The 27,978-nt window shown below is 43.7% G+C and overlaps 1 protein-coding gene across 1 annotated transcript in view; it reads right to left on the reverse strand.

The window, feature by feature from the left end:
• Positions 1 to 731: 731 nt before the first annotated feature.
• The window catches only part of EPHA4 (EPH receptor A4), a 105,092-nt gene continuing 77,845 nt past the window's right edge, over positions 732 to 27,978 (reverse strand). The window contains exons 7-18 of the mRNA XM_066557045.1: positions 27,796 to 27,955; positions 25,780 to 25,891; positions 20,501 to 20,559; positions 19,622 to 19,735; positions 19,256 to 19,441; positions 15,311 to 15,372; positions 14,573 to 14,782; positions 11,915 to 12,064; positions 9,365 to 9,558; positions 6,398 to 6,553; positions 5,239 to 6,114; positions 732 to 3,038 (exon numbers count right to left, since the gene is read on the reverse strand). Coding sequence (XP_066413142.1) covers positions 6,000 to 6,114; positions 6,398 to 6,553; positions 9,365 to 9,558; positions 11,915 to 12,064; positions 14,573 to 14,782; positions 15,311 to 15,372; positions 19,256 to 19,441; positions 19,622 to 19,735; positions 20,501 to 20,559; positions 25,780 to 25,891; positions 27,796 to 27,955 — 1,518 coding nt within the window. The 3' untranslated portion in view covers positions 732 to 3,038; positions 5,239 to 5,999. The remainder of the gene's footprint in view (positions 3,039 to 5,238; positions 6,115 to 6,397; positions 6,554 to 9,364; positions 9,559 to 11,914; positions 12,065 to 14,572; positions 14,783 to 15,310; positions 15,373 to 19,255; positions 19,442 to 19,621; positions 19,736 to 20,500; positions 20,560 to 25,779; positions 25,892 to 27,795; positions 27,956 to 27,978) is intronic.

Below are 27,978 nucleotides of genomic sequence, written 5' to 3' on the forward strand. Positions count from 1 at the left end.
GCCTGCGATGAACGGTGTGCATGTGTAGTTTGGGTAGTTAAAGGCCTGTGTATCCCAAACTAAGCAGCAGCCCTGCTGTGGAGGTGGTGGCTGAGGCCACTGCACCCTTGGCACCCACAGCCCACACATCATCACACAGCAACGTCCTTTGCACAACATCCATGCTCTCAGCTCCTGGCTTGGAGGGAAACTCCTCAGGGAAATTGTCCCTCTGCATTTTCTGCTGCTCCTGACACCTTTCCATGTCCAACACGAGTTCCCTGGCACAGGCAAAGGCAGCCCCTCAGCAGAGCACTGTGAGCAGTAACAGAGCAAGGCCATGGCTGCACAGGAGGGGTGACAGCCTGGCCCAAAGGACACGGGGATAACTGCAGGAGTTCTGCCAAGGACACCTGACCTTAAACAAGGTCCAGCTGGGGAGCAGGGGACAGACACCATCCCTAGCCAATCCCAGTCTTGAACAGCAAAAATTATGGCCCTGTATCCGTTTTCCCATGGATAGCACCTGGTCTCTAAGGAAGGATCATTGATGTTATTTCCAAGCTGGCTGCAGAACCCACCCACATCACAAACACCATGGCTCAGGACAGCAGCAAGGCAATCTGAAATCTGCTGAAGAGAATGAATCCCTTTGGGGCTAACACCAGGATTGTTACTCTGAATTTTCTATCTGTATCTGTTGTGGATAAACTCTAAATTAAAAGCAACATGCAATAATTAGAAATAGTCCATTTCAGGTTTGTACAGCAACTACTTTATTATTTTCAAATGCAAATGTTTGCATTGTTTGCTATTTTACAATTTTACAAACTAGGTATAAAAGACCATAAATAAATGACATAAGTTATGTGTACCTAAAATTCACAGAGGGAGAAAAAAATTACAAATTAAAACAAAATAGAAAAATCTATATATCTAACCCAGAGATCGTTCAAATGCACGAACCAAGAAATGCTGTTAGATTTTTTTCAGTATGAACTAAATTATAATATGCCTCATACATTCTAATTTACACAGTCCTTGCATATTCCAACATACTTGCAGTGATACAAAAAAATAAATGCACTCTCTTTTTATTTGTCTGATTAGTATTTCAGATTTTTTTTCTGGTTATGAAAATGTCACATAAAAGAAAAATACTGCTTTTTAAGTCCTGTTTACTGGTTACTTACCAGCTTTTTTTTTTTTTTGTATTTTATACATATATATTTTTAATACATAAGATCCATCACAAAATTAGCACAGCAAGAAACCTGGACAAACATCAACCATTGGTGTGTGAGCAGGACAATTAAAGACACTCATTGTGGGGGACAAGCTGGCCTGTCCCCGAGGGCAGCAGTGTCTGCAGCAGCCTGTGGTGGCCCATCCTTTCTGTGGTGGCCACCTCTGACAGGCACAGCTGGCACGTCCTGGTGCCTGCCATGCCCAGCTGCCCTCACCTCCCTGCCAGCCCTGCTCCTGCTCCTCCAGAGCAGGAATTACCACGGAGGGTCAGCGAGGGGGGAAAGAGGGCACAGGAGCAGCCTTGGGCACCAGGTCACAGTTCTGGGCAGGGCTGAGTGCCCAGACTGCCCCATGTGTGCCCAAGAGCCCCTGGCCCACGTGGGCAGCACGGCCACCTGTCCCTGCCCGGTGCTGGTGACCCTGTGTCCCTGGGTGCAGGCACTCGGCTCCACTCCAGCTGCCCCACAGCACACCAGGGTGAATTCCCCACACACAGCAAGCTCTCCTCAGGCGGTGTCAGCACGCTGCAGCACTGCTCCCTGGGCCATGGAGTGTCTTCTGCTGCTCTTCAACTGCCCTTCAACTGCACAAGGAACAGGACACACTGCACAACTCTTGCTAACTGTTAACTTTACAGGTCTTGTTGCAATTTGTTCCTTATCTGTGCTGGGAACCAGGGAAGTGTTCTGATTATTACGTTGCACACAGAGCAAGGTGCTTCTGTGAATGGAAGAACTGCATATATTTGCTAGCATTCAACAAGTCTTTAAAATCCTATTTTTGAAGATAAAAAAGGCTAAGAATTCAGTTCAGGATTGCCAGTGGATGGAGATGCAGGTGTTGCCTCCACCACCTTGCCACTGAGAATCTGGTTGTTCTTGGTCATGAGCAGGGCACTAGTACAAATAAACAACACTTAACAAGAACCTTTAGCACCCTTTAGATCCTGCATCCATTACTCCAAAACTAACTTGAAATTGCCCCTGTTTCAGGCTGCTGAACTACTCAACAACGTTAGTGTGGCAGCTAAAAAATACACTTACAGATACAGAAATTTCAACACTTTCTTAATGTGTGTGTTCTTGCTATCATTTCAGACATGAGCTATCAGCCTGGTCTCACAGGACAGAGGTGTTTGGGGCACGTTCACAGGCAGTTCTACACAGGAGGTGACTTGCACGCCGACACACGCACACAAGCACACGTACACACCTTTCGGAGGAGATAATAATCCATTATCCATTCAAGGAAAAAAATATATTTATATCACTGCAATGGCACCTTTAGTGTAAAATGTCACTTCAGCAATGTACACAGGCAGCTCACAGGAACTGGGTTCTTTGCTGTGGCACCTGGCCTGGTGTCCATGGTAAGATGTGTAGTGCTCTGTCACCTTCATTCGTCCGGGATGCAGCGGTGACAGCCAGGGGAATGAGGAGAGACAACAAAATATATAAATAAAACCAAAGGTAAGCAGAGAAAGCAGAAGAGGAGGAAAAACAAAATCCAGAAGTCTGCAGGGCTTTGACACAGTACATTCCTCAAGTGACAACTGGGTGCTGAGTCTTAACCAAGTCAGTTATCGCTCAGTGGAGAAAAACAACGGAGTGGGTGGCCCAGGGAAAAAAAAGAGTAAGTAAAAGTCACACTCTCTTCAGGGACTGATGACTGTTCAGCATGTGTTTTCCAGAATCGGTGCTATGGAAGACGCAACTGTGGGTTCAGAAGGCTTCATGTCTGCTCTGTGTTCCTCCATGGTCAATGTGATCAACAGGATGGGCTACGAGGCTGTGAAAGCAAAATCCATTTCCCTGCACGAAGAGAACCCAAATAAAATGTATTAAACCACATGCTCCAAGATAGACACCCAAACCTGCCCAAATGGCAGCGCTCAAAGGGTGGGAACCATTTGCCTTCCCTGTCCTTCTTCCTTCCCTCACACTATTCCAAAGTCTTGCTTTCACGGCATACCTTACATACAGATATGTAATCAACCAATCTATCTTTCTATCTATACTTACATGGGGCACCTTTTTTTTCCCCTCCATCTGCTCTCTTCAAGCTAAAACCACATTCCAGTGGATGCCCCTCCTTGGCCATATTTTATCTCACAGGAAACACAACCACCAGTGGCAGTGCTGAAAACTCAGCATCTGAGCTGCCTTCACAGTTTTCATTCTATAGGGACACAGTTTTCCATTTTGTGTAGAAAATATTGCACTGTTTTGAATTACCACTACTAGACTCTGAGACAGCAATTTAACAAACTGGCCAGAAAATTGGGTGTATTTTGGTTTTAGATAAAAAAGATGATCTCAACAGAACGCAACAGATTTACAGCAAGGAAACTTCAAGTATCTCTGCACTTGAGAGGCAGAAGAATTTTTCCTGCTGAAAGTACAAATGTCAGGTCTTTAAGATGAGTAACTACTTCTTATGTTGCCTGGCAAAGTGACATTAAAACATGCTGGTTTAAATAGATTTTTTAAAAGAAATCTTAAATTTCTTGAAATGGAAAAGCTTTTATAAGTAATACTGCAGAACAGTTTATACTGAGCTGTCATGACTTGACAGGATCCAAATTTAGCATCTCATATTCAGAACAAGTTGTTCTCTGAGAGAGTTTGGAGTGAAGGAGAGTTAGTGGTTAAAATCAGCAAGTTATTGTTAAAAGTGACAAAAAAAGTGATGTGAGTGACAATACAGTATGTGTGATTTGTCCAACTGAGTGAACTGCTTTGGATTTAGGATAAACTCAATTATTAAGAAAGTTTGACCTATAAAGCCACTAAATCATTTCTGAATTTGCTGTCAGGTGTGGAATAGGACCAAAATATTATAGACTAAAGAACCAGTCTTAGTGCCATTAAACGATAAATCTCACCTTTCTGACATTGTGCCTGGCACAGCTGAAATGCAATGTCAGTTCTAAAGGACATGTCATGAAAATCCTCCTCCTGCTCAGCACAGAATAAGTGGCCCATCTTTTTTCTAAGGTCATCTCATCACTTTGGTCCTCAGAAGGACTTTAAAGAATCTAACTTACATACTCTGTTCAAAAAGAGTAATAAAATCTTCATGACAAATAAATTCAAGCCTCAGTGTGTTCAGAGCTTTACTGGATGAAGCTTTATCCCGTGTGACCTGCTGAGGACAACCACATTGCCATAGCAGTCTCCTCCACCTAGCAAGCCAGGACATGCTTTCAGTCACCCAACTTCCATCTATTCCCTGGAGGAGGCAGAGGGCAGCTTTTCCATGCTCCCTCCTGATGGCCATACCTGCAGAGGGGGGTCAGGCCCCAGCTGTGCAGTCTGCACCTGGCACTCACACACCCACAGCTGCCCTGATAATCCCAGATACCCACCCTACAGGGCTGGCTTTCAAGTGGAGCTTGGTTCCCACAACTGATCCAACAGGATCGTGGTGCATGAGCTGTTACCCTGCCTGACACCCAAACTGCACAAAACCTGCAAGGCTGCGTGCTCTATCCCATTTTTATCTGCTCCCTTTCCCATAAAACCACTGACACCACAACTGAAACACATCTTTCTAAAACCCAAACACTGTTTTTACTGCTGTTCATGAGAATGTAGGAAAAGTCTTTGGTTCTTCTCAGTGCATTTATGACTATTTGTACTTTACACTGTGGCATCCATTCATGTTGAGCTTTTCCAACCACAGCATAAGGGCTCTAAGTGTGAATTGAGGTCAAGCTTTCAGCACTGAGCTGAGCCCCAAGACACTCCTACACCTTGTCTGCACACCCTACCAGGCAACAGCTTGAGAGCAATTTGAGATAGTGCAATTTTCACTGCCATCAAATAGAGAAAACAATGGGAAGGCTCAGCAATTAGTCTGGGAAACCAGCACAGATTCTTACAAACCAGTTAGGAACCCCAAACAACACATACCACAGCAGTTTTTATTTTCCCCCAGCAGTGATGAAATCCTAACACAGCTTACAAAATAAAGCACCATGAATATGTTGGACACAGTATTTCCACTAACCTTCCGTGAGGCAAAGGGAGTAAGCTTCTTGAAAGAGAAAAGAAGTCTGAAAGCTCCACAGCCACGATTGTCACAGCTGACTACTGGCAAGATGGTCACAAAAGTCTTTCAATGGCAGGCTTCAGCATGGCACAACAGCCAAGAACCTCCCCAGAAGTCCAGTTTGGCCCAGTAATCCACAAGGTGGGTCACTTCACGTCTCAAGCCCATAAACGGGTAGATCACTAATTGGCAGGCACTGATTAGCCACATGATATTCTCACTGAGGTTTTTGCAAGGTGTTAGTGATGCATCAAGTCTGCAAAGAATATCCTAGGGCAGATTCTTCATTCCAGTGAAAGATACACAACGGTGGTTTCACCCACAAATAAAACACTATGGTTGTAATCCTACAGGTCACAGGGAGAAGGAAAGTAATGCTGTTGTTTTTTAAGCACAGTATCTGGCAGCAAACATAGCATCAAAACTTGAATGTGACTTTATATTTATATAGATACATGTATTTTACATATCATTGATCAACAGAGAAGTATGTTCCAAGAAACCATTTGTTCCAGGTCTGGTTTCAAACGACGGCTCATCATTTCTGGAGGCCCCCTCCCAACACACACGCTTGGCTTCCGCAATCTGTACATCAAGCAACGCTGCAGATCTTGATTTCCACGGGCGAGGAGACAAAGTAAAAAAAGTGCAGTTCTTCAATTAAAGTGCATGGATGAGGTAAACTAATTTCAAGAGTTTTGAGTTTATTCAGTGCTGGCTCAGACGGGAACCATCCTGCCGTGCATCTGTTGCATTTGGGTGCGCATCGCTTGGACGCTGCTCAGGATCTTGTTCTGGTGTGCCAGGGCCGTGATCCCAATCCTGGCCAGGTCCCTGTGGAAGGCAAGAGAACAACCAGGGGCTCAGAGTGGTGGATCAGATGCTGAGATGCAGAGAAAAATATTAAGAGTCAACCACAAGCAGCATTAGCAAAAGCAGATGTACAGAAATGTTTAATTAAATAAGTGGAGGCATTGTGGAGGCATTTTAAAGTTATCCTCCATCCAAATGAAAGCATTCCATTCCTTTAATGAGTGTAATGATATGCAGCACAAAGCAAGAGAGGCTGATTAAATCCAGATTTACCAGTTTTTTTGTTATATCTCTGAGTACTTACTCCTGGTTCATATGCACCACAGCCTCTAGGGTGGTATAGCCAGCAGCTGTGAAGTTATCCTTGTATCGCTCCATTTTCATGGCTTGGAGCCAGTCACTGACAGAAACAACCGCCGAGAACTCAGGGGAGCTGGGATCCAGCAGGGCTGTGCTAGGTCTGGATGCCAAACAGTGAAAGGACAGAGAAATGGTGTCAGCTGGATTACAAACCACAAACCCAAGTTTGGTCTCTGCAACAATTAACCTAAATGATGAGGGAAAGCAAGGGCAAGAGGCTGTGCCCAAAGAAACTCTGCACATCAACTCAGATCAAAACTGAACAAGATGCAAAGGAATGGGCCAGTTTTTGCTAAGAATGAATTTCACCTGAGGTTTCTAGTTTTGGTTTGAGATCTAATCTGAACCACAATACAGCTTATGATTTCCATCTCAGAAATAACCAAGCTCACAGAAAATGCTTTTACTCCCCAAAACAAAGAAGATGGCAATGCTGGAAGGCATTTGGCCTGCTGGGTCTGTATCTCATGGGCAGCAATGCCAGACCTTGCCAGCCCTGCATGAGTCAGACCAGCTCAGCAGCTATAGAAACACTGTTGAAGTATGTGCAAAGAACTGGGAGCTCACACCCTGCCAGACTGGTTTAGAGGGTAAGACTCTGGGCAGGTTCAGATAACTCCTGTTTCTAGCCAGGTCTGCTCAGTGCATTCAATCAAACTCAGGACAGCAGGGAGTTAATCCCCTCTTTAATCAATCCATTCCTGACCGAGTGTGTGCCAGGAGTGGCGGGAATCACACCAGCTTTGATCTTTGTTTGCACTGTGGAATGTGCTTCTCATTTTGCCTTGCACGCTTTTGCTAATAATTATTTTTACAACATTTTCTTCTCTTATTAATATTGCATTTACTATTTCATGTATATCATAAGTCACAGTTTCATTAAAGCACTATAAATTAGTGTTATCTATCTAATCAAAACAATTATCATTTAGTAATTTATTTGAAAATGCACATCATCAAAGACTAGGTGTGCAATAGCATGGTTAGGTCTTGCCTGAGGCATTGAGTACACTCTGGCAATAGTTGGTTCAACTCTTTTACTGCATTATCTAACACAAGACCAATGATGATAACCTATTTATATATAATTATGCTTTATGTATAAAGTCATATATTAATAATGTTATATGCATATTTGAAATTCCTACTCTGAAGACAAAAAAAATATTTATAAACAGCCATGAATGTGAGATGACCTTGAATAGGCTGTTAACTTACATACACAGAGAATGACCTTGAACAGGTTATTAACTATTGGAAAACCTATATATTTTCAAAGACCACCTGTAAATTGAAAAGAAAGGAAAATGGAGGAGTTCATACTGTGATTTCAACCACATTATCACAGCAGATCATACTGTGATTCTCACCACATGAATTATTTAAGCCTCGAAGGAGGATACATTTTTGCCAGGCTCCCAGTGCGATTAGGGCAATCTGGAAGAGGTGGTGATAGTGGCCTCACAGGGTTAATGATCCCTCTTCTGGTGACATACATTGTAAGCAAGACTCACAAAGGGACATACAAGCTTAAAAAAGGACATCGTTCTGTTGGAGGCTGAGACAGAATCTCTGTTACTCCCCCACTGATTCAAGAAACTTAATTTTGCATTGTCTAATGAATATTTTTGGACCTTTCCTCCTACTAAAAAACATTTTCCTATTATTTTCCTTGCTCCTTTTAAACTTTTTTCCCATATTTGCTGTAAGCAAATCTACCTGACAAAGCAGAAACATTTGGAAAAAATGGACCAACACTGGTAGAGATCAGTAAAGCTCCTATTACTTCAACAGTGTTTCACCAGCTTACACAAACTGCTGATCTGTCCCAACAAAGCTATTTCGGTGTTACCCTACAACTCTGGGAGCTTTCCTTCCTGCTGCACTTCTCTTGCACGTACCAGGTACACCATGCTCAGCAAACAAAACAAATGTAATGCAGGATCAGTGGAGACATGAAACCGGCTTTCCACAAAATTAAATTCAAATTCACATAAAAATTAATCCACACCTTCCCCAATGCCCGCGAGGGGTTGGCTGTAATGCTGCAATGCTCATTTGCAAATCCTACACAAATCTTAGGGTTTATAAAACTTGATGATGTGCTTTTCCTGCAGAAAACCACATCACTCCTGTTAGCTGCACTGATTGAGGTGACCCTACCCACTCAAGCCCTTTCACCGGGGGAAGAAGGGGAAAGAAGCAGCAAACTTTGCTTTTCAGCAGAGCTTGCCTGTGTCAGGACGTGCTTAAGGCTGTGCTGGGAACTCTCTCAGCGCTGGTGTGATCCAGCACAGCTCTGCTCACTCCCCTTTCCTGCTGGCAGGGCTGAGCCTCGGTGCCCTGGGGGCCACATGGAGCCAGCAGAGCCCTGTGCTCACCCACACAGAGCAGCAGCTGCTGTGCAGGCTGGCCCTGGGAGCTGTGTGCCACCTGCACTCTGTGTATGTCAGCTGCACTCTGTGCCACCTGCACTCCGTGTGTGCCACCTGCACTCCTTGTGCCACCTGCACTCTGTGTATGTCACCTGCACTCCATGTGTGCCACCTGCACTCTGTGTATGTCACCTGCACTCCATGTGTGCCACCTGCACTCCGTGTGCCACCTGCACTCCGTGTGCCACCTGCACTCCATGTGTGCCACCTGCACTCCATGTGTGCCACCTGCACTCCATGTGTGCCACCTGCACTCTACCCGTGCCACCTGCATCCCCTGTGCCACCTGCACTCCACCTGTGTCACCTGTACTCCTTGTGCCACCTCTACTCTGCCTGTCACCTGCACTCCGTGTGTGCCACCTGCACTGTGCCTGTCACCTGCACCCCGTGTGTGCCACCTGCACTCCATGTGCCACCTGCACCCTGCCTGTCACCTCCCCGGTGCTCCCTAGTCCGTCCCAGAGCAGGGCTGACCTGGAGCTCTCGCTGCCTGTCCTCTTGAGGCTGTTGGGGTTGCGGATGAGCTTGTCCAGCATGTTGACGATCTGCCCGAACTTGGGCCGGTCGCTGCGCTCCTTCTGCCAGCAGTCCAGCATCAGCTGGTGCAGCGCGATGGGGCAGTCCATGGGCGGGGGCAGCCGGTACCCCTCCTCGATGGCCTTGATCACCTGCAAACGGCACAATCAGGGAGACATTGGAGACCATCACACCCTGCTCGGGTAGTACCAGCCGAGTACCGTTTATCCTAGGGCTGTCCAGACTACGGTGACAAATCCCCAGTTAAGTGATACAAAGTGGAAAATTGCACGCGGACTCAGACAGCTGGTGGTCTCAGGACTGTCATTTCTCCTCAGCAACTCAAAACTGAAAGTGTACCCAGAGCAGACATCAGACACAGCAGGGCAATTTGTCACAAAAAAGCACATGGGATACAGGGATGACAGAAGAGCCCTGGTTAGAAATAAGCAACTAGCCTCGTTGGACAGAGGGCTGGAGAAGCAACAGCTCTACAGCAAGTCTTCATTATCAGTCAGTTTCGGGTGCAGTATGTTGAGACTGTATTTTCCCCATCATTTTTAAGGTACAGCAGGTCACTCCCTCCCCCTGTCCTCCTGGACTAGCTCACCTCTGTCAGTAAGAGAGGCCTTGCAGAGAACCTGCTCCGTCACTGCTGTATGCTCTGAGCCAAGAAATGCAGAGATGGGAACCCTTTTGTGCAGCTTTACAAAAGTCCAACACATCTTAAGTATATATTTCATATTTAACAGAACCCAGAGAAACTCAGAGTGAAATCACTTCAAACCCTCTAAAAAGCACTCCAGAGGCTCTAATGGCTTCTTAGCTCTCTCAGGAGAATGGGACACAACCAGAACTCAATTCTGACATGACAGGGACATGACCCAGGAGCCTTCAGATCTGAATTAATCAATATGACACTGCTGGCAGGACTCACCATGAGACTAGAGACCACGAGTGCTCAGAGACTGAGTTGCACTAAATTCTCTCCTTCTGGACTTGTCCAATTAGTGGCTAAAATCCACTGGGAGGACAAGGTGAGCGATATGCTTGCATTATTAGCAGCTATTCAGTGACCACAAATAAAGTGGCTCTCACTCCTCCAGGAAGTATGAAGATCTTTTTGATTTCTCTTGATTCAACAGACACTGAGTATGATTTGAAATCCCCTTCTGCTTTGTTGTGAGAGGAACTGCTCTTGCCATCATTAAGGAAGAAAAAAGGCATGTCTATGCTATGAACTGTAAAGAGTGTGCACAGACAGTAATATTGGCTTTCCCTGTCTTGTTCAAGCCAGCTTTTCAACCTGGTCTAGCAGTGCACAGTCTCAGTGAACACCAGCCTAACATAAACAGCTCTAATAAAAGCAGCTGTTTCTGCAGGGAGCTCCACTGTGCTGTGCAGACATGCCTGATATAACCAAGACACATCTGGTGTTTTATTTTCTTGCTAAGTCTTGATGACTTCCTGTTAGCAAAAGGAAGGCAAGATTGGGTGCCAGAAGAGACATTTCACATCAGAAGGAAATTAAAATTATATCTCCCATTTAGATTAAATGCCATCCACATCTAGACACTCTTTGAAAACGTTCAGCTCTACAGAAGAAAGCAGATGACTTGTAAAATGCCTTAACCACTCCCATGGCTGTATATTCAGATTACCATTTTCTTCCTCCCTTACTTGCTTGTAAATCCCCTGGGAAAAGAATTATGGATAATCTAGGCCTCATTTTCAGTGGGATTTTTTTTTCCATTTAATAAAAATTCTATTAGCAAAAGCTCTTATTAGCATTATTATTAAATACTCTTCTGGAACAGCAGCCATTGTGCACAGTCCCTCTTGGATCACACTGAAGTAGTCCAGATGGTATGGTTAAACAGGACATGCATAATTTAAGAATGGTCATTTACAAAAGCTGCTTTTTAATGCCCTCAGGGGGCAGCTATGCCATTGTCACAAAGATGCTCTGACTGATAATCAGAACTGGATTTCCTATGTGTTGATTTAGATATCCTATAAGAATAAAATCACCTAGAAGAGTTATAAGCATAGTAGAGCTTCAAGAATTAACTACCAATAGGAAGCCCAATCAAATTCAAGTGTTTTTCTCTTAAAGATATTCAGTAAAATCAAGATATAATATGAACATTCAAATCTTCCTTCTCTTGACAGTATTATGATTTGACAGTTTAAATATATTAGTTTCCCTTTCCTCCATTTTTCTATAATTGCTATTTTTTTACATTTAAAAGACCAAACCAAATAAACCCTTGTGTATAGACCCTAACTTGATAATCCCCTTGAAGCTTGAAGTACTCAAGGAACTTTAGTTCCAGAGATGTTCCCTGAGAAAACAGGAGTCTACCACCCATGGTATCCTTTTAAAAACCTGGAATAACCATCTTATAGCTACATAGCAACTGCCACTGAAACACATGAGCAGACATCTAAGGGCAAAGATGAAGGCATGGGGAGGGGAAAGGCAGGGGGAGCTCAGCAGACACTCACATCCTGGTTGGACATGTCCCAGTAGGGTCTCTCCCCGTAGGACATCACCTCCCACATGACGATGCCGTAGCTCCAGACATCGCTGGCCGAGGTGAACTTGCGGTAGGCGATGGCCTCTGGCGCTGTCCACCTGATGGGGATCTTCCCCCCCTGCCACCAGGGAAAGAACCACAGGCTGGTGAGTCAATGCAGTGCTGTGTGTGGCTGACACTGCTCTATGTATTCAATGTACAAAATGGTTTTTTGTGTACAGCTCCAGAACCCTTCTGAAAAATGCAGCCGCTTTCTCTCCTGCTCGCCATAAAGCTGTCAGATCCAACCAGGAGGCAATGCTGCCCATCTGCTGGCTTCAGTCACCAGGAGGAGAACCAGCAAATTGTTAAATGTATTTTTATCAGCCCTCCAAGAGATCTCTGCTCAGGGCTATGCTGAAGCCTGAGAACAAGCCAGGGGTTTTACAAAGTATATATTAGAGATTTAGTTGACAAAACAAATAAGTACACTCTGTTAATTACTATTTCCTTGCTTGCCTGTCTGACCTGTTTGGCCTGTTTCAGAAAAATGGGATTATAAATATTTTCCTTTTAAAAAGGTAAAATAAAGAGAGGATAAACCGGGAAGATTTATGAATACAGTGGTGTTTCCCATGGGCAATATCCCAACTCCTACCAGAGATGTGAGAAGGCAAGCAAGCCTCTGGGCTCTCCCAGACCCTGGAGGACGAGTTCAACACCAAACCAGGGTACAAGACTGCTTTTGATACCTGTTGGAGAAATCTGCCTCTTCTTACAATACTTTTTTTTTAAACAAATAAAAACACTTGGCCATTTGATTTGGGCCACTGAGGTCCTACACTGTTTAAAAAGGAACTCACTCCATCCTGTTTATCTGATTTTGCCTTAGCTGAGTGATCCCAGGCCAGAGATTTTTCCTTTTGTTTATGCTAATATGCAAGGTGTTTTTAATTGAGCTTTTGGTTTCCTGCAGTTCCATCTGGGGAATGACTTAAGCTGAACAAAGGTTTTTGGATTTTTTTTTCATTTGCTTTTATGCTTCTTTGATTAAGTTTATTTTGGTAGTTTTTTTCCCAGCCATCTCCTAGATAGCTTTTATCCATAACCGAGTGCAGTGTGTGCATACTTAATAGTATATTGTTCTACTATATCTCTCAAGTGTTTAATATGGACTGGTTCCAAGCCAAGGGAAATCAAAAGGGGTCCTTCCCTTGGCTGCTTCAGCCTTTGCATCAGGCCCTTTGTGAATCAGGTTGTGGCAATATGTGCCTTGGTGACTACAAGATGCTCTCACTTTAATGAGTTACTAACAGGAGCAGAACACATCATTTTCTTAAAAAATGTTGCTTTAAAAAATTGCATTCTATTGCAGCCTCTCTGGTTATGCAAAAGCTTTATTCCTCCTTTCAGACACAGATGCACTGACATTGTTTATACATGGTTGTCACTCTAAAAATTGTCAATAAGCTCTTTATATTTAGCTGCTTGAGCACAGTGGAGTTAATCCAAATATCCCTGATCCTTCATTACTGATACCAAATGAAGACAATGACTGTAAAGCAAATGTCATTGACTCTCTCCAGTTTACTCCTGAGAGCCAACAATACCATATCTTCAATTGCTAAATTCAAAGAGAAGCTTTTCAGTCATTTCTGTCTTGCCCTTGTGTGCTTGTCTAAACTCTGATTTCCCGGAATGCAGCTTTTCAGACCTCTGCTTCTGCTTCTTCCACTTGCCACCCTTATGAGTGAGAGAAATCAAGGCTGGCCAGCATTTAATACTACAGGAGTCTATCCTTCCCTGTAATGAGCTGAGAATCCATTAAAGGATGAGTGTTGGGATTAAACAGCAAGATCTGAGTGCTGCAAACAAACTCAGCACTAGGGAGAACAGATGGAGAATGGCAGATATTTAAAAACGAAGAAAAGAAGCAATTAAAAAAGGAGACTTTAAAAACAGAATTTTTCTCTTTAGGTGCATGTTGATATCAGAGGTATTGGTACAAAGGCTGGTAATGGCTGGGATGTTGTTTTGTGGCCAGAATACTTGCATTAGTCCTATTCTTTGTGCAGCATATTAAAATGGCTTTAGCAAAATTACCTAACAGTGGGATGCTGAAATATAGATAAAATGGAAACAAAAATTGGGAATGCAGGCCAAACACTTTTCCCAGTCCAAATCATTTGACCAAATAATTTAGGTCAAATTTATGACTGGCTTTGTGATGGGCAAAAGTGGAATCATCTTTTTAAATTTTTTGTGGCGTGTCTACCCCTTCTGTATCAAACATGAGTATGAGCAGCCATTTGGAAACCCTGTTTGTAGATATCAGAAGGAGCAGAAGTCCAGGCTGTAATTTCTGGCACCAGATTCCTGTCACGTGCTGTATCATGATGAAGGAACAAGAGGAATACATGGGTCACATCCTCAGAAAAGAAATACTGCTGTGGCCACTGCTGTAGCAGCAACAGCACATCAATTTATAGGAGCTGTGGAGCCTGGGCCAATGTTTACTTTTAGGCTGTGATTTAGGTTTTCACTTGTGACTGAGACTATTTTAAAACAAACCACTGACACCTCCCACACAGTCAGACAAAACCAACATGCAGGCACGACAACATGGCCATGTTCCTTCCCTCCTTACCCGTGTGGTGTAAGCTGCCTCAGGGTCATCCTCCAGCACGCGGGACATGCCGAAGTCAGACACTTTGCAGACCAGGTTGCTGTTGACCAGGATGTTGCGAGCGGCGAGATCGCGGTGCACGTAGCTCATGTCAGACAGGTACTTCATCCCTGAGCCAATGCCACGCAGCATCCCCACCAACTGGATGACTGTGAACCTGCCATCGTTCTTCTGCATATGGGGAAAGGAGCAAAATCACAGAGCATTAAGCTAAAAGCCACATTATTGCCACTGCTGAAATTGGCAAAGAGCAGAGCTGTGGATTCCCATCTTCTCTCCAATAAAATGCAATGTTATTTCCTCGCTCTCCTCACCAGGGTCTATAATTCACCAGTAAAGCAAAAACCCAGAGGTTCTGTCACAGCTTTCAGTGATGCAGTACTCTGTTTGCAATGAATCTGATTTTAATGAGTGTACAGCACTGCAATGCTTTCAAAAAGGGAGCAAGTCAGAACTGTTCACATTAAACATGGATTATTTAAAATCCTGATATTTTAAAAATTAATTTATTTTATATTCTTCCACTTTATATTCATTCTAGTTTTTGATAAAAGCAACAGCAGAAAACAGAATTTCCCAAGTACAAACATAATTTCTTTAAAACTGTGCAAATTTCAGTATCTAAAAGAAACAGAAACAGAAAAGGAAAAAGATGTTTCCCAGTATAAAATCTCCTTAGCTTTTGAAGAAATCACCTACCCTGAGGAAGGCATCCAAGGAGCCATTCTCCATGTACTCAGTTATGATCATTACTGGCTTACCTAGAGTGTGCAGAAAGAAAAACACAATTCCTTGATGAACACCAATGTTAATGGGATAAAAATGGCTTGCACATGATTTTACTGCCAAGACACCTGGCTTACACAATCTAATTTAATTTGAAATGCACCAAGCTTATGCCTCAGCTGTGGGAAGCAAGAGATGAAATATTACAGGACAGAAACATTTAATGGGCCCATTTGGAAGGTTAACCCTTTGGTTGATTCATTGACAAGGTCTTTAACTAAAGTGGCTCCTATTCCCTAAGGAATATGTGAATTGATAATTGAGAACTAAGAAACACAGATCTGTCCAAACCTGACAAAAATCTTTAGTATTATATATTGTTCGCAGAGCAGAAAATGGAATTTGTGAACGCTTTGGTCTTTCTTGAAAGATCAAAGCTTTAGGCAAGTTGGAAGCTGCCAGAAGCTACAAGGTATTCCAAGACAACTGGATTCAAGAATGAAAAATGCAGGCTGTTCCTTTCAACCTTCTCTGTCCCGAATTTGTATTCTGTGTTTCTCTTGTTATTTATACATGAACCAAAGCCATTTGCCTCCTGAAGTCAGCCAGAGGCAAAATGATTCAGAGCCCTGTGTCACACAGGGGGCACAGAGTTCAGCAGCACCCAGCTCCCCATGCTGCAACAGGGGCCAAGCTGGGCAACCTGAGGAGAAATGCCATGTTACTGACAGGGCGATGCTTTCTAGGCACTCTCCTGCATAAAACAACAGCCAATACACCAATAATGCTTGGTGTTGCCTTTCAGAGTTTTATAAAGATCACACAGTGCTGAAACTGAGAACACTTAGGTGCATGCAAGGAACACTAATTATTTCATGGAGTTAAATCCTACTCCATATTTGACATGCAGGTATTTGTAGAAATAGGTCTGATAAGGTCTCAAAAGAGCAATGGCCGACGTACAGAAGTAACTCATCAACGGTTGAATGGCAAAAGCCCAGTCCCAAGATGAGCACTTTTAAGGTGAGCACCTGACAATCAGTGCTATCTGGCATGGCAAACCTTCCTCTCTCTTATGCTTTATCTGCAGGAACTATAGTTTTCTTCCTAAATAAAAGATGGTGTCCCAGAGAAACTCAGCTTTTACTTCCTGGAGCAGGTCTGAATAAGGGAACATCATAGGGATAGAAGGCTTCAAAGGCCAGGTCACCCAGACTGTAGATAGCTCAACTGAATCTTGGCATGGGAAGTATCAGAAATACTTAATTTTTCCTTGCTTCTGTCACCAGCAAGGATCTGCTCCAGAACAACCATCTCTAAAAATTACCCTACCGTGAAATGTTGCAGCATTTAACATTCCCCTAATAGTTTCTACCTCAGTGCATCTTTCACCAAGATTCTTTTCTCTTCATTTGTCAGGGATTTCTGGTTCTGAAGTAACCTTTTTTTAATTAGAAAACCATATGCTAGAGGGACTGACTGTAGGAACATTTTACCACATTTCACTTAGGCCAACATCTATGTGCGATACGTAACTTATTTCACTCATCATTACTTATTTCACCTTTCCGGTCCCAACCTACCCTTTACAGGCCTTTTACTACTCCTGCTTTTACAGCCCTTCCCTGCTGGTATCCAAATTATTACTGGTTTGGTCCCCAAGCAAGCCAGCATGCCTGGGAAATGCCATTACAGAATGTTGCAGAGAAGCAATGGTATTGCATAAAGCAAACTGCTCTGGATGAAGGGCTGAGTGACCTTGGCTGAGCACATCTCTAAGTAAAAGGATGTGATTAAACATCATCCTCCCTCTAATTCACCTTTGAAAGCATTCTTTGGTAGAAAGAGAAAAAACTTCAACCAAATCTGCACATGGCACTGTTTCATTTATGCTTTGCAACTGCAACGGCCACTCTTCCACTGAACAAATACAGCTAAATGAGTATTAATTAACCTTCTTCAATCAAAAGATACTATGTCAACGTAGAAGGGAAAAAAGGAAGACTCTTTCAGTGCATTAACATGTAATTTCATTACTCAGACACTTCTTTAGCAGGGGAGGGGGGATAGAGAGAGGAGGGAGAAGTTACCATCAGCGAGTCAATTATTAAAGTACTTGACTAGCAGCCAATAATTTATTCATGGTTTTTTGCTGCCTCTCTCAACCCCCATCTATACCACTATTTATCTCACATTTTAATTTTCAGTTTATTAAATGCATCCATTTATCACAGCATTCAGCAAACCTATGGAGAAATGGAGATAAATGTGTTCTTAAGTGGCCCTGTTTCCCCAGGAGTGCAGCTGGCAGTAACGGAGCTGTGCTGCTGCTGGAGCATCACTTACTGGGAGCCAGGAACGAGGCACTGCCAGGTCACTCTGCCACCTCCTCCCTGGGTGAAAATTCCCAATCATTTTAATTCACTGACAACTGCATTATGCAAATGCCTACGGCCATTTATAAGTGCTGGAGCTGTAGCAGCTCAGGGGCTTCCAGCCTCAGTGGGATTGCAACACAAAGATTCTCCTGTTGTCTTTCTTTTACTGAGGTGCTGAAAGAATCACTGTCTGAGGCAAACACTGTGGCCTGATCACAGCCCCTTTGTTATAACAATCACAGAGAGAGACACTCAGACCTTCCAAACTTAAACAGAGGGCTGTATTTTCATTTTAGTTTTGAGGGAGGCTCTCAGTAAAGGATGGCCAAAATTAGTCCAAACTGCTCTTTGCCTTTAAAAGCAAACTGCCACACACTGTATGAGCCATTTTCTACTGTTGAGAGAAGGCAGACCAGGAGGCAGCAACACAAATGAGCAGGGGTAAGATTTCCAGAAACAAAAGTGGCAGAGTAACTATCAGCTCTCACTGACATTCAAGAGGGACAGAGTTTTACAGTGGAACTGATGGTTTTGATAACCTTTTATGAGAGGTACTTTGTTCTTCTAGTGATATTTTACTTTTAAACTTTTCATCCATCTCAAATTTTAATTGCTCTCACTATTAATACCCTGCATTCATGCTCCTCATGCTGCAGAAGGTGAGGTTCACAAAGTCCACTCTGACAGCAGCTCACAAGATCCCTGCCTGCTTTCTATGGCACCCTGAGCATGAGCCCCAACACCCAGAGAGTGTTTTAGGATTAGCAATGAGAGCCAGGCTTTGCCACCATGCTCCCCAGGGCAGCTGGGCAGAGACAATACCTGCACCATGGCAGTGGCACCTTTTCAGCTCAGCCCCAAGCACTGCTGTCTCACAGGTGCATTTTCAGCTCTAGCCTAGAGACAGCACCCAGCCAGCACTGTCCCTCTCTAAAGCACTGTCGGACTTAAAAAACCCCAAACAAAGCAAACAAAAAGATCGTCCAGGTAAATTCTGCACAGTGAAATTAGCACACCTGTAAATCAGAGAAAACAAATAAGCAAGTTTCACACTAAAATACCCTGCTTCATTTCAAAGGCTTGCTCCTTACATCTGTGCTTTGTACTTCAAACATATGACTGTGTAGTTTTGTTTTGGTATTTTTCCCCCATCATTTTGAATTCTTCGCTCACCATCTGCTTTTGCCTATCCTGTAACAATCATCTCAGTCTAGCAAAGATGTGAAAGATGCCTGCTTGGCATAGCAAGAAGGGATAAAAAAAAAGCCAACCCCTGCAGTATTAATTCCCTCTACAAAATCTTGTACAAGCTGCCTACAGATAGAATATCAGTTGAAACCGTAAACCCATTTATAGCTGACAACAAGATTAATGACTTGTCCTGCACTGATTTCCTCCTATTAGCTATCAGTGGATCTGTTCCATCTGTCATTTTACAGGAAAGAGGGTAAGAAGGAAAAAAAAAAGCCAGCACACACCATACAGACTTAATTTCTCAGTGACTTCTAAATTGGACTTGTCATGAAAATGACCTACTTACATTTAGTAACTACACCTTCCAAGTGGATGATATTGGGGTGGTCAAATTGTCCCATGATACTGGCCTCACTCAGAAAGTCTCTCCTTTGTTTATCAGTGTAACCAGCTTTTAGAGTCTTGATAGCAACACAGATCTCTCTTTTTCCTGGCACTTTGAGACGTCCACTGCACACTTCACCAAACTCCCCTTGAAGAAAAAGGCACAAGAATCCATGGTCAGGAGCCTGAAGCATGCACTTGTGTTGTCAAACAGTAATGTCAGTACATTTGGGAGAACTGTCATACAAAAATCATAGGATCACACATTCCCTAAAAGCAAATTTAAAAGTGTATTTACGGGAAAAAATGCAAAAGTTCTGGCACTTACCCACACCAATAACTTTTTCAATCTTTATGCAGGAGGCATCAATTTCTTTGGCAAATTCCCTCACAGCTTGGTTTGGATCCTCATATGTAAAAGGATCCACATATGTTCTAACACCTGCAAGGCAGAAATGTTTTATTTGAAGTCACTGATCTACATGCTGCTGAACACAGAACATATGAGACTGAAGCCTTAATGATATACAACAGCAAAGAGAGTGTACAATAAAAATGTACTGTAAGCCAGGAATGACTGATAAGGAAGGAAGGACTTAAGTATTTTTTCCCCCCAGTACAATATTTTAAAGTGTAAACATTTAATATTTCCCATTATTGATGTAAGGAATCAGGCTTTTGCCAATTAATGAGCTCCACAAATCACAGCCATCACTAGCATAACCTGTCAGGGACCTGTGAGACTAAAACACCAAATCCCTTTTTCCTATGGGAGCCAGGAAATTCTGAGCTCAGGTCCTGGGTTTGGTACATGGAAATAACAATAGGATTCAGTGCTGGAAAAAAGGCAGCAAAGTTCACACTCCCTTTCCTGCAGGATTGCCTCTGGCCCATTCAGAAACTGCTTTAGCAGAGTGTTGTGGGGAAAAACCTTGCCTATACATCAAGTGGCTAAGAACAGGTATCTTTCAATGGGAAGGAACAATGGAAAAACTTGATAAACCTTTCTCCCCTCTGTACCCTCAAAACATTTTCCCCAGACACTTCTATTTTCCCTGTTACTAGAGTAAATAAATTTTGAAGCAGGAGGGGAAAACAGAAACCTGTTCTCCTCAAGAGGAATGCAATCCCTTATTTCCTGAGCACCAGAACATGAGCCATGTTTCACAACCCAAACCAAAACCCCCAAGCCCCAGGGCCTTTTTACCTTGGTTCAAGTGCTTCTCCTCATCTGCCTCTTGCTTGGCCTTGCTGTACTTACTGCGCCTGTCAGGACAAAGCACAGCAAGTGAGTGCACAAGGAGGATCTCACTGTGCAACCAGCTCAGCTGTCCTGACCTGCAGAGACTCGAGCTGCTGGCACCTGCCACAGCCATGACACAACACACAGCCAGGGCAGGAGGATCCTCACACTCCCCTGCGTGATATTGGCATCAACAGAGCATCAAAGGAAGCACAAATCTATTTGTATCTCAGCTTTTAAAGAAAGGAAAAAAAAAAAAAAGTTTGTGCTTCTGCCACTTTTTCTTCAAACTTACTTTTGAAATTGAGAGCCCAAATTGCTTTTTATCCCTACCACAGAGGGATTCAAATGCTACACGGAGGTGTTTTGGTAGATTGACTTTCAAACATCATTAGGCAAATGTCAACATCAATACACTTATTTAACTGCAAATTTAAAACTGGAAACAAGTCTCTTAACACAGAAATCGGGATCTCAGCAGAAAAAAAGGAAGAACCACCAACCCTGACCATCAAAAATTAAGATCCCAAGGATTTTGCTTATTCTTTAAATCACTGCTTAATTGAAAGGGCTGAAAAACTCCTGATGGCAGAACTCCTCTACTAACTCTCTGAGCTGGAGGCAATAGCATAGCAGAGTATGTTAATTCTATAGATTACTACTTCTACACCTACACCTGTGATACTGTAATCTAGTTATGCATTTAATTACTTCAGCTTTCAGCTCCAATGGACAAGGAGCACTACAAAAAGCTAATACAAGAAGTTAGTCCATTAGGAAGGATATTTAGGAGTCTGCTCAGCCAAATGTGTAGGAATTTGAAGTCGCCCAGCATCCAGTGGTATGTAGATGCAGAGAAATTATTTGGGCTTTACCCACCCATCCTTGAGTGTTCAGAACCAAGCACAGAGCCGACACTGATGGAGAGAAGGGTTTACTGTTGCTTACTCTCAGTTTGCCTGTTCCCAAGAAATCCAAATTTCCCAGTCAGACCCAGGAGAGCTGACTGGCAAGAGGCTGGGGTGGAGAGCAGAGGGAAGGCAGAAGGAGAAGCCAGCCTGGAGAGCAGCAGGGGAGAATGGCACTGCCAGCAACGTCCAGCTGGGCCTGGAGTGGGGCAGGGGACAGCTAGGCCTGCCAGGGACACCAGGGTGACACTGGGTTAACTAATAGGCTGAAAATGGTGAATAAGGAGAAGAGGAAAATGGGAGCAGGTACAACAAAAACCTGTTAAGATGTGAGTTGCAAGGGGTCAAAAAACTCACAGGTAATAGGAAGAAAAGACACAACTGAGAGCCTCACTTGCAGCAAATCTCCCTGAGTCCTACCATACCTCTCCTGTCAGCAAAACCCCTCTGCCCCTTAGCAAAAAGCATCTCACATCCCACTCTGCACCTGCCCTGTGGGGAATGGCAGCTTCCCACTGCTGGCAGCTGGGAGCCCATCCCCAGCCCTTCCCTTTGCAGCCCTCGCGCTGGGTCATACAACACACTATGCCAAGAATAAAAAATATAAATTAACCATTAAACAGAAAGAAAAAAGTCCTGTTTGACATGTGACAACAACCTGATCTTTGAACCAAGGGTCACAGCTCCCAACATTGACAGGACTTGTGTCCAGACAGAAAAAGCAGGTACACATCCAACCAAAAACCAATGGGAGCTTCTTCTCTTGGAACACAAATGGCTCCAATCACAAGAAGAGCATTATTGAAACCCACACTGGATCCAAACATCTACTTAAACAGTTTATTTGCCCAGCACTGGTATAACAGAGCTGAGTGAAATAATGGGATGATGTTCTGCTCCCAGCTGCTGAACTGAGTAAGAAGGAAGGGGCAGCACAAATCTCACCCAAGGCCACAAAAGGCCAGGCCAGCTAAGGGGACTGCAGAGATGGTTTCAGGTATTGTACAACTTCTCTCAGAAGAAAGGAAAATAAAGGGAAAAAGAAGATTCTGCATTTTAATCAGGATCCTTTAAATTAATTTTATTAATGTTCAGGCACAGATGGGAAATACAAAATGCAAACAGACTTTGCATGAAAGCATTTTAAGTATGAAAAAAATTCTCTTTATTTTATTTTTAAAAAGTTCAAGCACCCTCACAACAGATTAAAAAATAACCTTCCCCCACCAAAACTCAAAGGCAGCAAAAAGCAAAGGGAAACAAAGGGATTACTGTTCAAGCAATGTAATTGTAGCTTATTAAGTTTAAATAATACCTTCTAAACTAACTACCTACTTCCACCTCTCGCAGTGTCACCTGCTGACCTCTCCTGCCTGGCTTTGGGCAGGACACTGCTGTGTGCCATTGTCCTGGAGAGCAGCCCAGGAGCCCCACGCCTCTGGGGCAGCTCACCTGAGTGGCAGAAGGGAGCCTTTGTCACAGATCCGAACCCCCTAATTACGGGGATTTGGGCAGTGCTGATTAAGTAGCCGGCATTCAGGAAAAGAACACAGGAGCTTTCAGGAGCTGCAGGGGTCAGAGACAGGCAGAGCTACAGGTGGGGCTGGTGATGAAGAGGAGTTAACAGCGGGGGGGGGAATTGGCAGGCACTGAGGTGAAACAGCAGGACCTGGTTGCCATGGCCCTACTCCTACCTCCTCCTTCCCACACAAAGAGGGGATGGGGGGCTCAGGCACCAGGCTGGCAGAGCACCTGCTCCAACACCACCGGGAAAAGGTGGGCAAATGTGTCAGCAGAGCAAAGATAAATCAATCTCTCAGCTGGAAGAATTTCAGACAGCTTTCAGGTGACCGGAGGATTTGGTCAGACCATCTTACTACACACAAGCCCTTTTAGAAGGTGTCTCTCTCTGTTTTACACTTCCCCAAATCCTTTACAACTCGTTTTGAGATGCTGCAACTTCCCTCAGCATTCCTTCAGAGCAGGGTTTAGGACCACCCACGCCTTGTCCTGCCTGCTGCTCCATGGATGTCCCCATCCAAACCTCGGGAAGTTTACAGGAACATTAGGCAGATTGCTTCTCGCATAGCAGGACAGAGCCAAACAGCCTGAGCTGCCTGAAGGCAAAGTCCTTGGACTAATTCTGCTGGAAAGATGAATTTTGGGATTTGAACAATGTCTTGAAAAAAGCATGAGGCTAAATTATCAGTAATAACCCAGTGTTCAAAAGTGGGCACCCACAGCATATGCCCTGTTCCCACACTGGCTCGTGGATGCACAGAGGCCATGTCTGCAGGCCAAAGCACAGGCTTGATTGTACAAATATGACTTCCAGGTCATGGTTAGATTACAAAACCTTCTCATGGGGACTCTCTGGACAGAAAAGCTTATTCTCATCTGAAGTAATTTTGTAACAAAGTATAATTATTTTGCTATTAACTTCTGCTGGCGTAGGAACATCGTGAAATATCCCCAAAGTCCACACCTCTAAATGACATTGTGATGGTGGTTAAAATCATTAGAGTAACAGTGAATGTTAAAGTAGATTCTGTTTATTGAGAGCTACTTCCAGCTACTGGAGAGCTGTGTATTAAGGGCTATTAATTAGCAAGGCACCATTAGTATGCACAGAGTACTTTCACTGTCCTAGTATTTCATTCATCTTGCTCTGTCTTTCCCCTTCCAAGGCCCCTCTGAGAGGGACCAGCACAGAGCCAGGGGACATCCCCGAGCCCATAGCCACCAGGATGTTTTATCTCCATTGCCACCAGTGCCTGGACCAGGCAGAGCCAGGGGACATCCCCGAGCCCAGGGCCACCAGGATGTTTTATCTCCACTGCCACCAGTGCCTGGAGTGGCTGTTGTCCCTGCTGCCACCTGCTCTGAGGTGCTTTTGTGTGACTGCACACCCCTGGGCAGAGATAAGTGAGCAGACAGCCCTGGGCAGAGCTGTCTGAGCCCAGCAGGTCTGTCAGTACCTGGCTCCAGGCAGCCTCTCCTCTGACAGCTTTATGGCCGATCCTAACGAGAATCAATACCAGGGCAAGGGGTTGACAGTTCATTTTCTAAAGCGTGATCCATTGAGGGCCAATCACCAAGCAGTGTTTATCAGCCTTGGGAAGAGACATTTTTTTATGGGGGGAGAAGGGGAAGGAATCATCTCAAAGCAGCTCGACAGGCTCAATTCTCCAAGGTGGCGACTCATAATTAGAAATCCAATGTATCCTGCTATCAATCCTACCTTAAATAATAAAGTGATCAATAAAAGCAAGAGGAGATTAAGTCATCAAGCTCAGTGATGCTATTTTCTGTTGCAATGGCTTTTAATAAACCTGTCTCTCCACACCACATTTTCATATGTTCTGCTCGTCTTTGCTCTTGCCAGCACAGAGGCTTTGAGTTGAACACCCACAGAAAGTGATCACAATGCATGTCTACTTTCCAGATATTACAATCATAGTCACTTAACTGCTCCCCAGGACAATTTAAAGAGAGCAAATGAAGAGGAGTTTGAGTGCATTTACTGCTGATGCCATTAAACTGACCAACAGAGATTGACAAAATGTGCATCACTCAGATCCCAGGCTTCAGATGCAGTAATGATACAAGCAGTTTTATCTCAAAATTACACTGAAGCAAGATCATGCTGATCTTTTTAAATGAGATTGAACACAAAGATGAAGACAGAAACACTGTGTTTCTGCTACACTGTCCTCCCACTCACAGAATTGTTCCTGATGCCTGGGTTGAATTTGGGAGAATGAACAAGCACTTGGTGAAGATTATGGTGCTGCATTGATGAAATACCCATCGATCCAGTTCTGCTGTGTTACTGCATCTGATGCTGAATTTTATTCAGCTTCCATTTTATTCCAATGGCTTCCATTTTACAGTCATACTCCCTCACACAGGAAGGACTAGTACAGACTCACAGACTAGCACAAAAATCACCAGAATAGCAGTCTGATGGCTTAGTTAACAAAACTGCCATTGTTTATTCCCTGTCTGTCAGGAGTCAGTCCAAGAAAATCTACTGTACCCATACCCATTAAACTTAACTTCAAATTACACTAACCACAAATCTCTAGCTGGCTTGCTTCTCAATGCCAGTTATTGGAATCAGCTTTGCATTTGAAGGGCAAATAGAGCTGGAACTATTGCCATTACATCACATGCTGTTTGGTACTAACGTGAGAAGATCAAAGCTACACGGGAGAAGGCTTGTAATGCAAATGTACTGTTTATGATGCTAATCAAAGAATTTAGCTTTGTTTGGAGGAGACAAAAAGCTGCCTGATGAAAGAGAGAGAGGGAGAGAGAAGCTTAAGTTCTTACCTCCTGCTGATGACAAAGGCTGCAATGAGAATGACCACAAGAACAACACTGCCAGCCACTGAAACAAGAAGCACTGTGGGATTGGTACCATCGCCAATGATGGGGGAAGGAACTGAAAACAGAAAAGGGAGCATTTGTGTCAGACAACCTCAAAAAATCAACCTAGGTAGCACTCAATGAGCTCAATGAGCTTTCTGGCTTATGAAGGCAGTTTAGAGTAGCACTCACACCTACTTCCAGGCCTTTATTATATAGCCATTTGACACAATTTTTCCAACTGCTAATGAGCTGAAGACATGATGCTTGATAATTATTTGGGGAACTTCAGTTCACCAGGCACAAGGACTCCTCCTCTCCAGTGCTGCTCAGAGGGTATAATGATGAATTTTTTTGCCTTTCTAATTGCTTTCCACACTTCTTTCCTCCTCCTTTTTCTTTCAGGGGGCCCAGATGATCACTCCAGAGTAGGAGAGTAATTTTAAAACGCCTACTCTCTTCCTGATGGATTGTCTTCAGTTGTTAACTTCCTGAATGATATTGCCACTAACTGGCATGACCTTCACTTGATTTAAGGAGACCTATATGTCCGAAATAAAATAGGTTTGGTCACAGTGCCTTTCTGCCACTGAAAAGCAAACATTTTGGGGGCTAAATCTGCATGTTTCTTTGAACAAAGTGAAAAGCCTTACTGACAACATAGTTTGAACATTCTTGTCTTTATATAACTGTCTAAAGAAAAGTGCAAGTATGGAAGCTGATGTAGGACACCTGACTGATCTGTGTCAATAGCTTGTAAAGGAGAGTAACAGGGTTCTATTCTCCTTGAAATAAGATATTCCAGAAATGTGCAAATGTCTGCTTTTCAGAAAACAAAATCTCTGAAGCATCAATGGCTTCCAAGTGCTTATGGAATGCCTATTTCCCTATACCACAGTGAAGCACTGTCACTGCTAGAATCTACAATACAGTGTGGAATTCACATTCTCTGGAAAAATCCCTTCCCCCAGGATTTTTCTCCTAGGATGCTGAGAAGCCTCAGAGAAAAAGGAAAACTATTATCTCATTTGCTTCTCCTGTGTTGTGCTCACATGTGGAATGTGTTTGGAGATTGTTCACCCACAGGTGATTGTTTCATTAGATTCTGGTGTGAGTTGTTTTCACTCATTGGCCAATCAGAGCCAAGCTGTGTCAGGACTCTGGAGAGAGTCAGGAGTTTTCATTATTATCTTTTTTAGCCTTCTGTAAGTATCCTTTCTGTATTCTTTAGTATAGCTTAGTTTAGTATTCTCTAATATAATATAGTATAATAAAATAATAAATGAGCCTTCTGAGAACATGGAGTCAGATTCACCATTCCTCCCTGCCACGGGGGTCCCTTCAAATACAATAATACAGCACATCCAAATACATGTCTTGGGCCAGCATCATGCCATCACCAACAGCCATGTGGCCATGCAGGAACATCTTCTCAGAGCACACACACCACAGCCCAAGTGTGAGAAACAGCTACTCACTTTTCATAGTTTAGGAAGGTTTATTAAACCTTCTCAAAAATACAATGGAAGACTGAATAAAGAAGAAAGGTTACAGCGCTGGGAGCAAAAGATTTTCCCCGCCATGTGCTTAGCCCCCTCACAATGAAAGTTTTCCCTTTTTAACCTTTTAACCCCTCCCAAAGTTCTGTCCATCAATCCCTTCTTTGCTGTCCAGTGGTGGAGATCTCTTCCTCAAATCCTGATTGGAGGTCAGGTGTTCCATAGTGACAAGCCAGCCCTCCCAGCTGTCCCAACTCCCATTGTCCCTTGATAACCATGCCAGGGGGTACAACACAACTATAAATCTATAAAACTTTTCTTAACCTATATACATGATATTTGTCTATTAATTGTGAGAGTCAATCATGGCATTACTCATCTATCACACAAGCATCCAACATGAAACTCCCCACACACAGCCCATTATATCAGCACTCCCTGCAGGAGGAGCAGCAGAGGGACAGGGTGGGGATGCCTTTACCTGTGTTGGTGGTGAACTCGAAGGGCCCACTGAAGTCCCCATAGCCTGCTGCTGTCCTGGCCCTCACGTGGAACACGTAGGAGGTCAGGGGGTTGAGCCCTTTGATGTCTGTGTTCCTGGAGGCCGTTTTCACAATGCGATAGCTGCGCTCGTTCTGGTCCTGCCAAGGCAGAGCACGGGGTG

Source organism: Molothrus aeneus, chromosome 10, assembly GCF_037042795.1.
Source record: "Molothrus aeneus isolate 106 chromosome 10, BPBGC_Maene_1.0, whole genome shotgun sequence".
In the NCBI taxonomy this organism is placed as follows: domain Eukaryota; kingdom Metazoa; phylum Chordata; class Aves; order Passeriformes; family Icteridae; genus Molothrus; species Molothrus aeneus.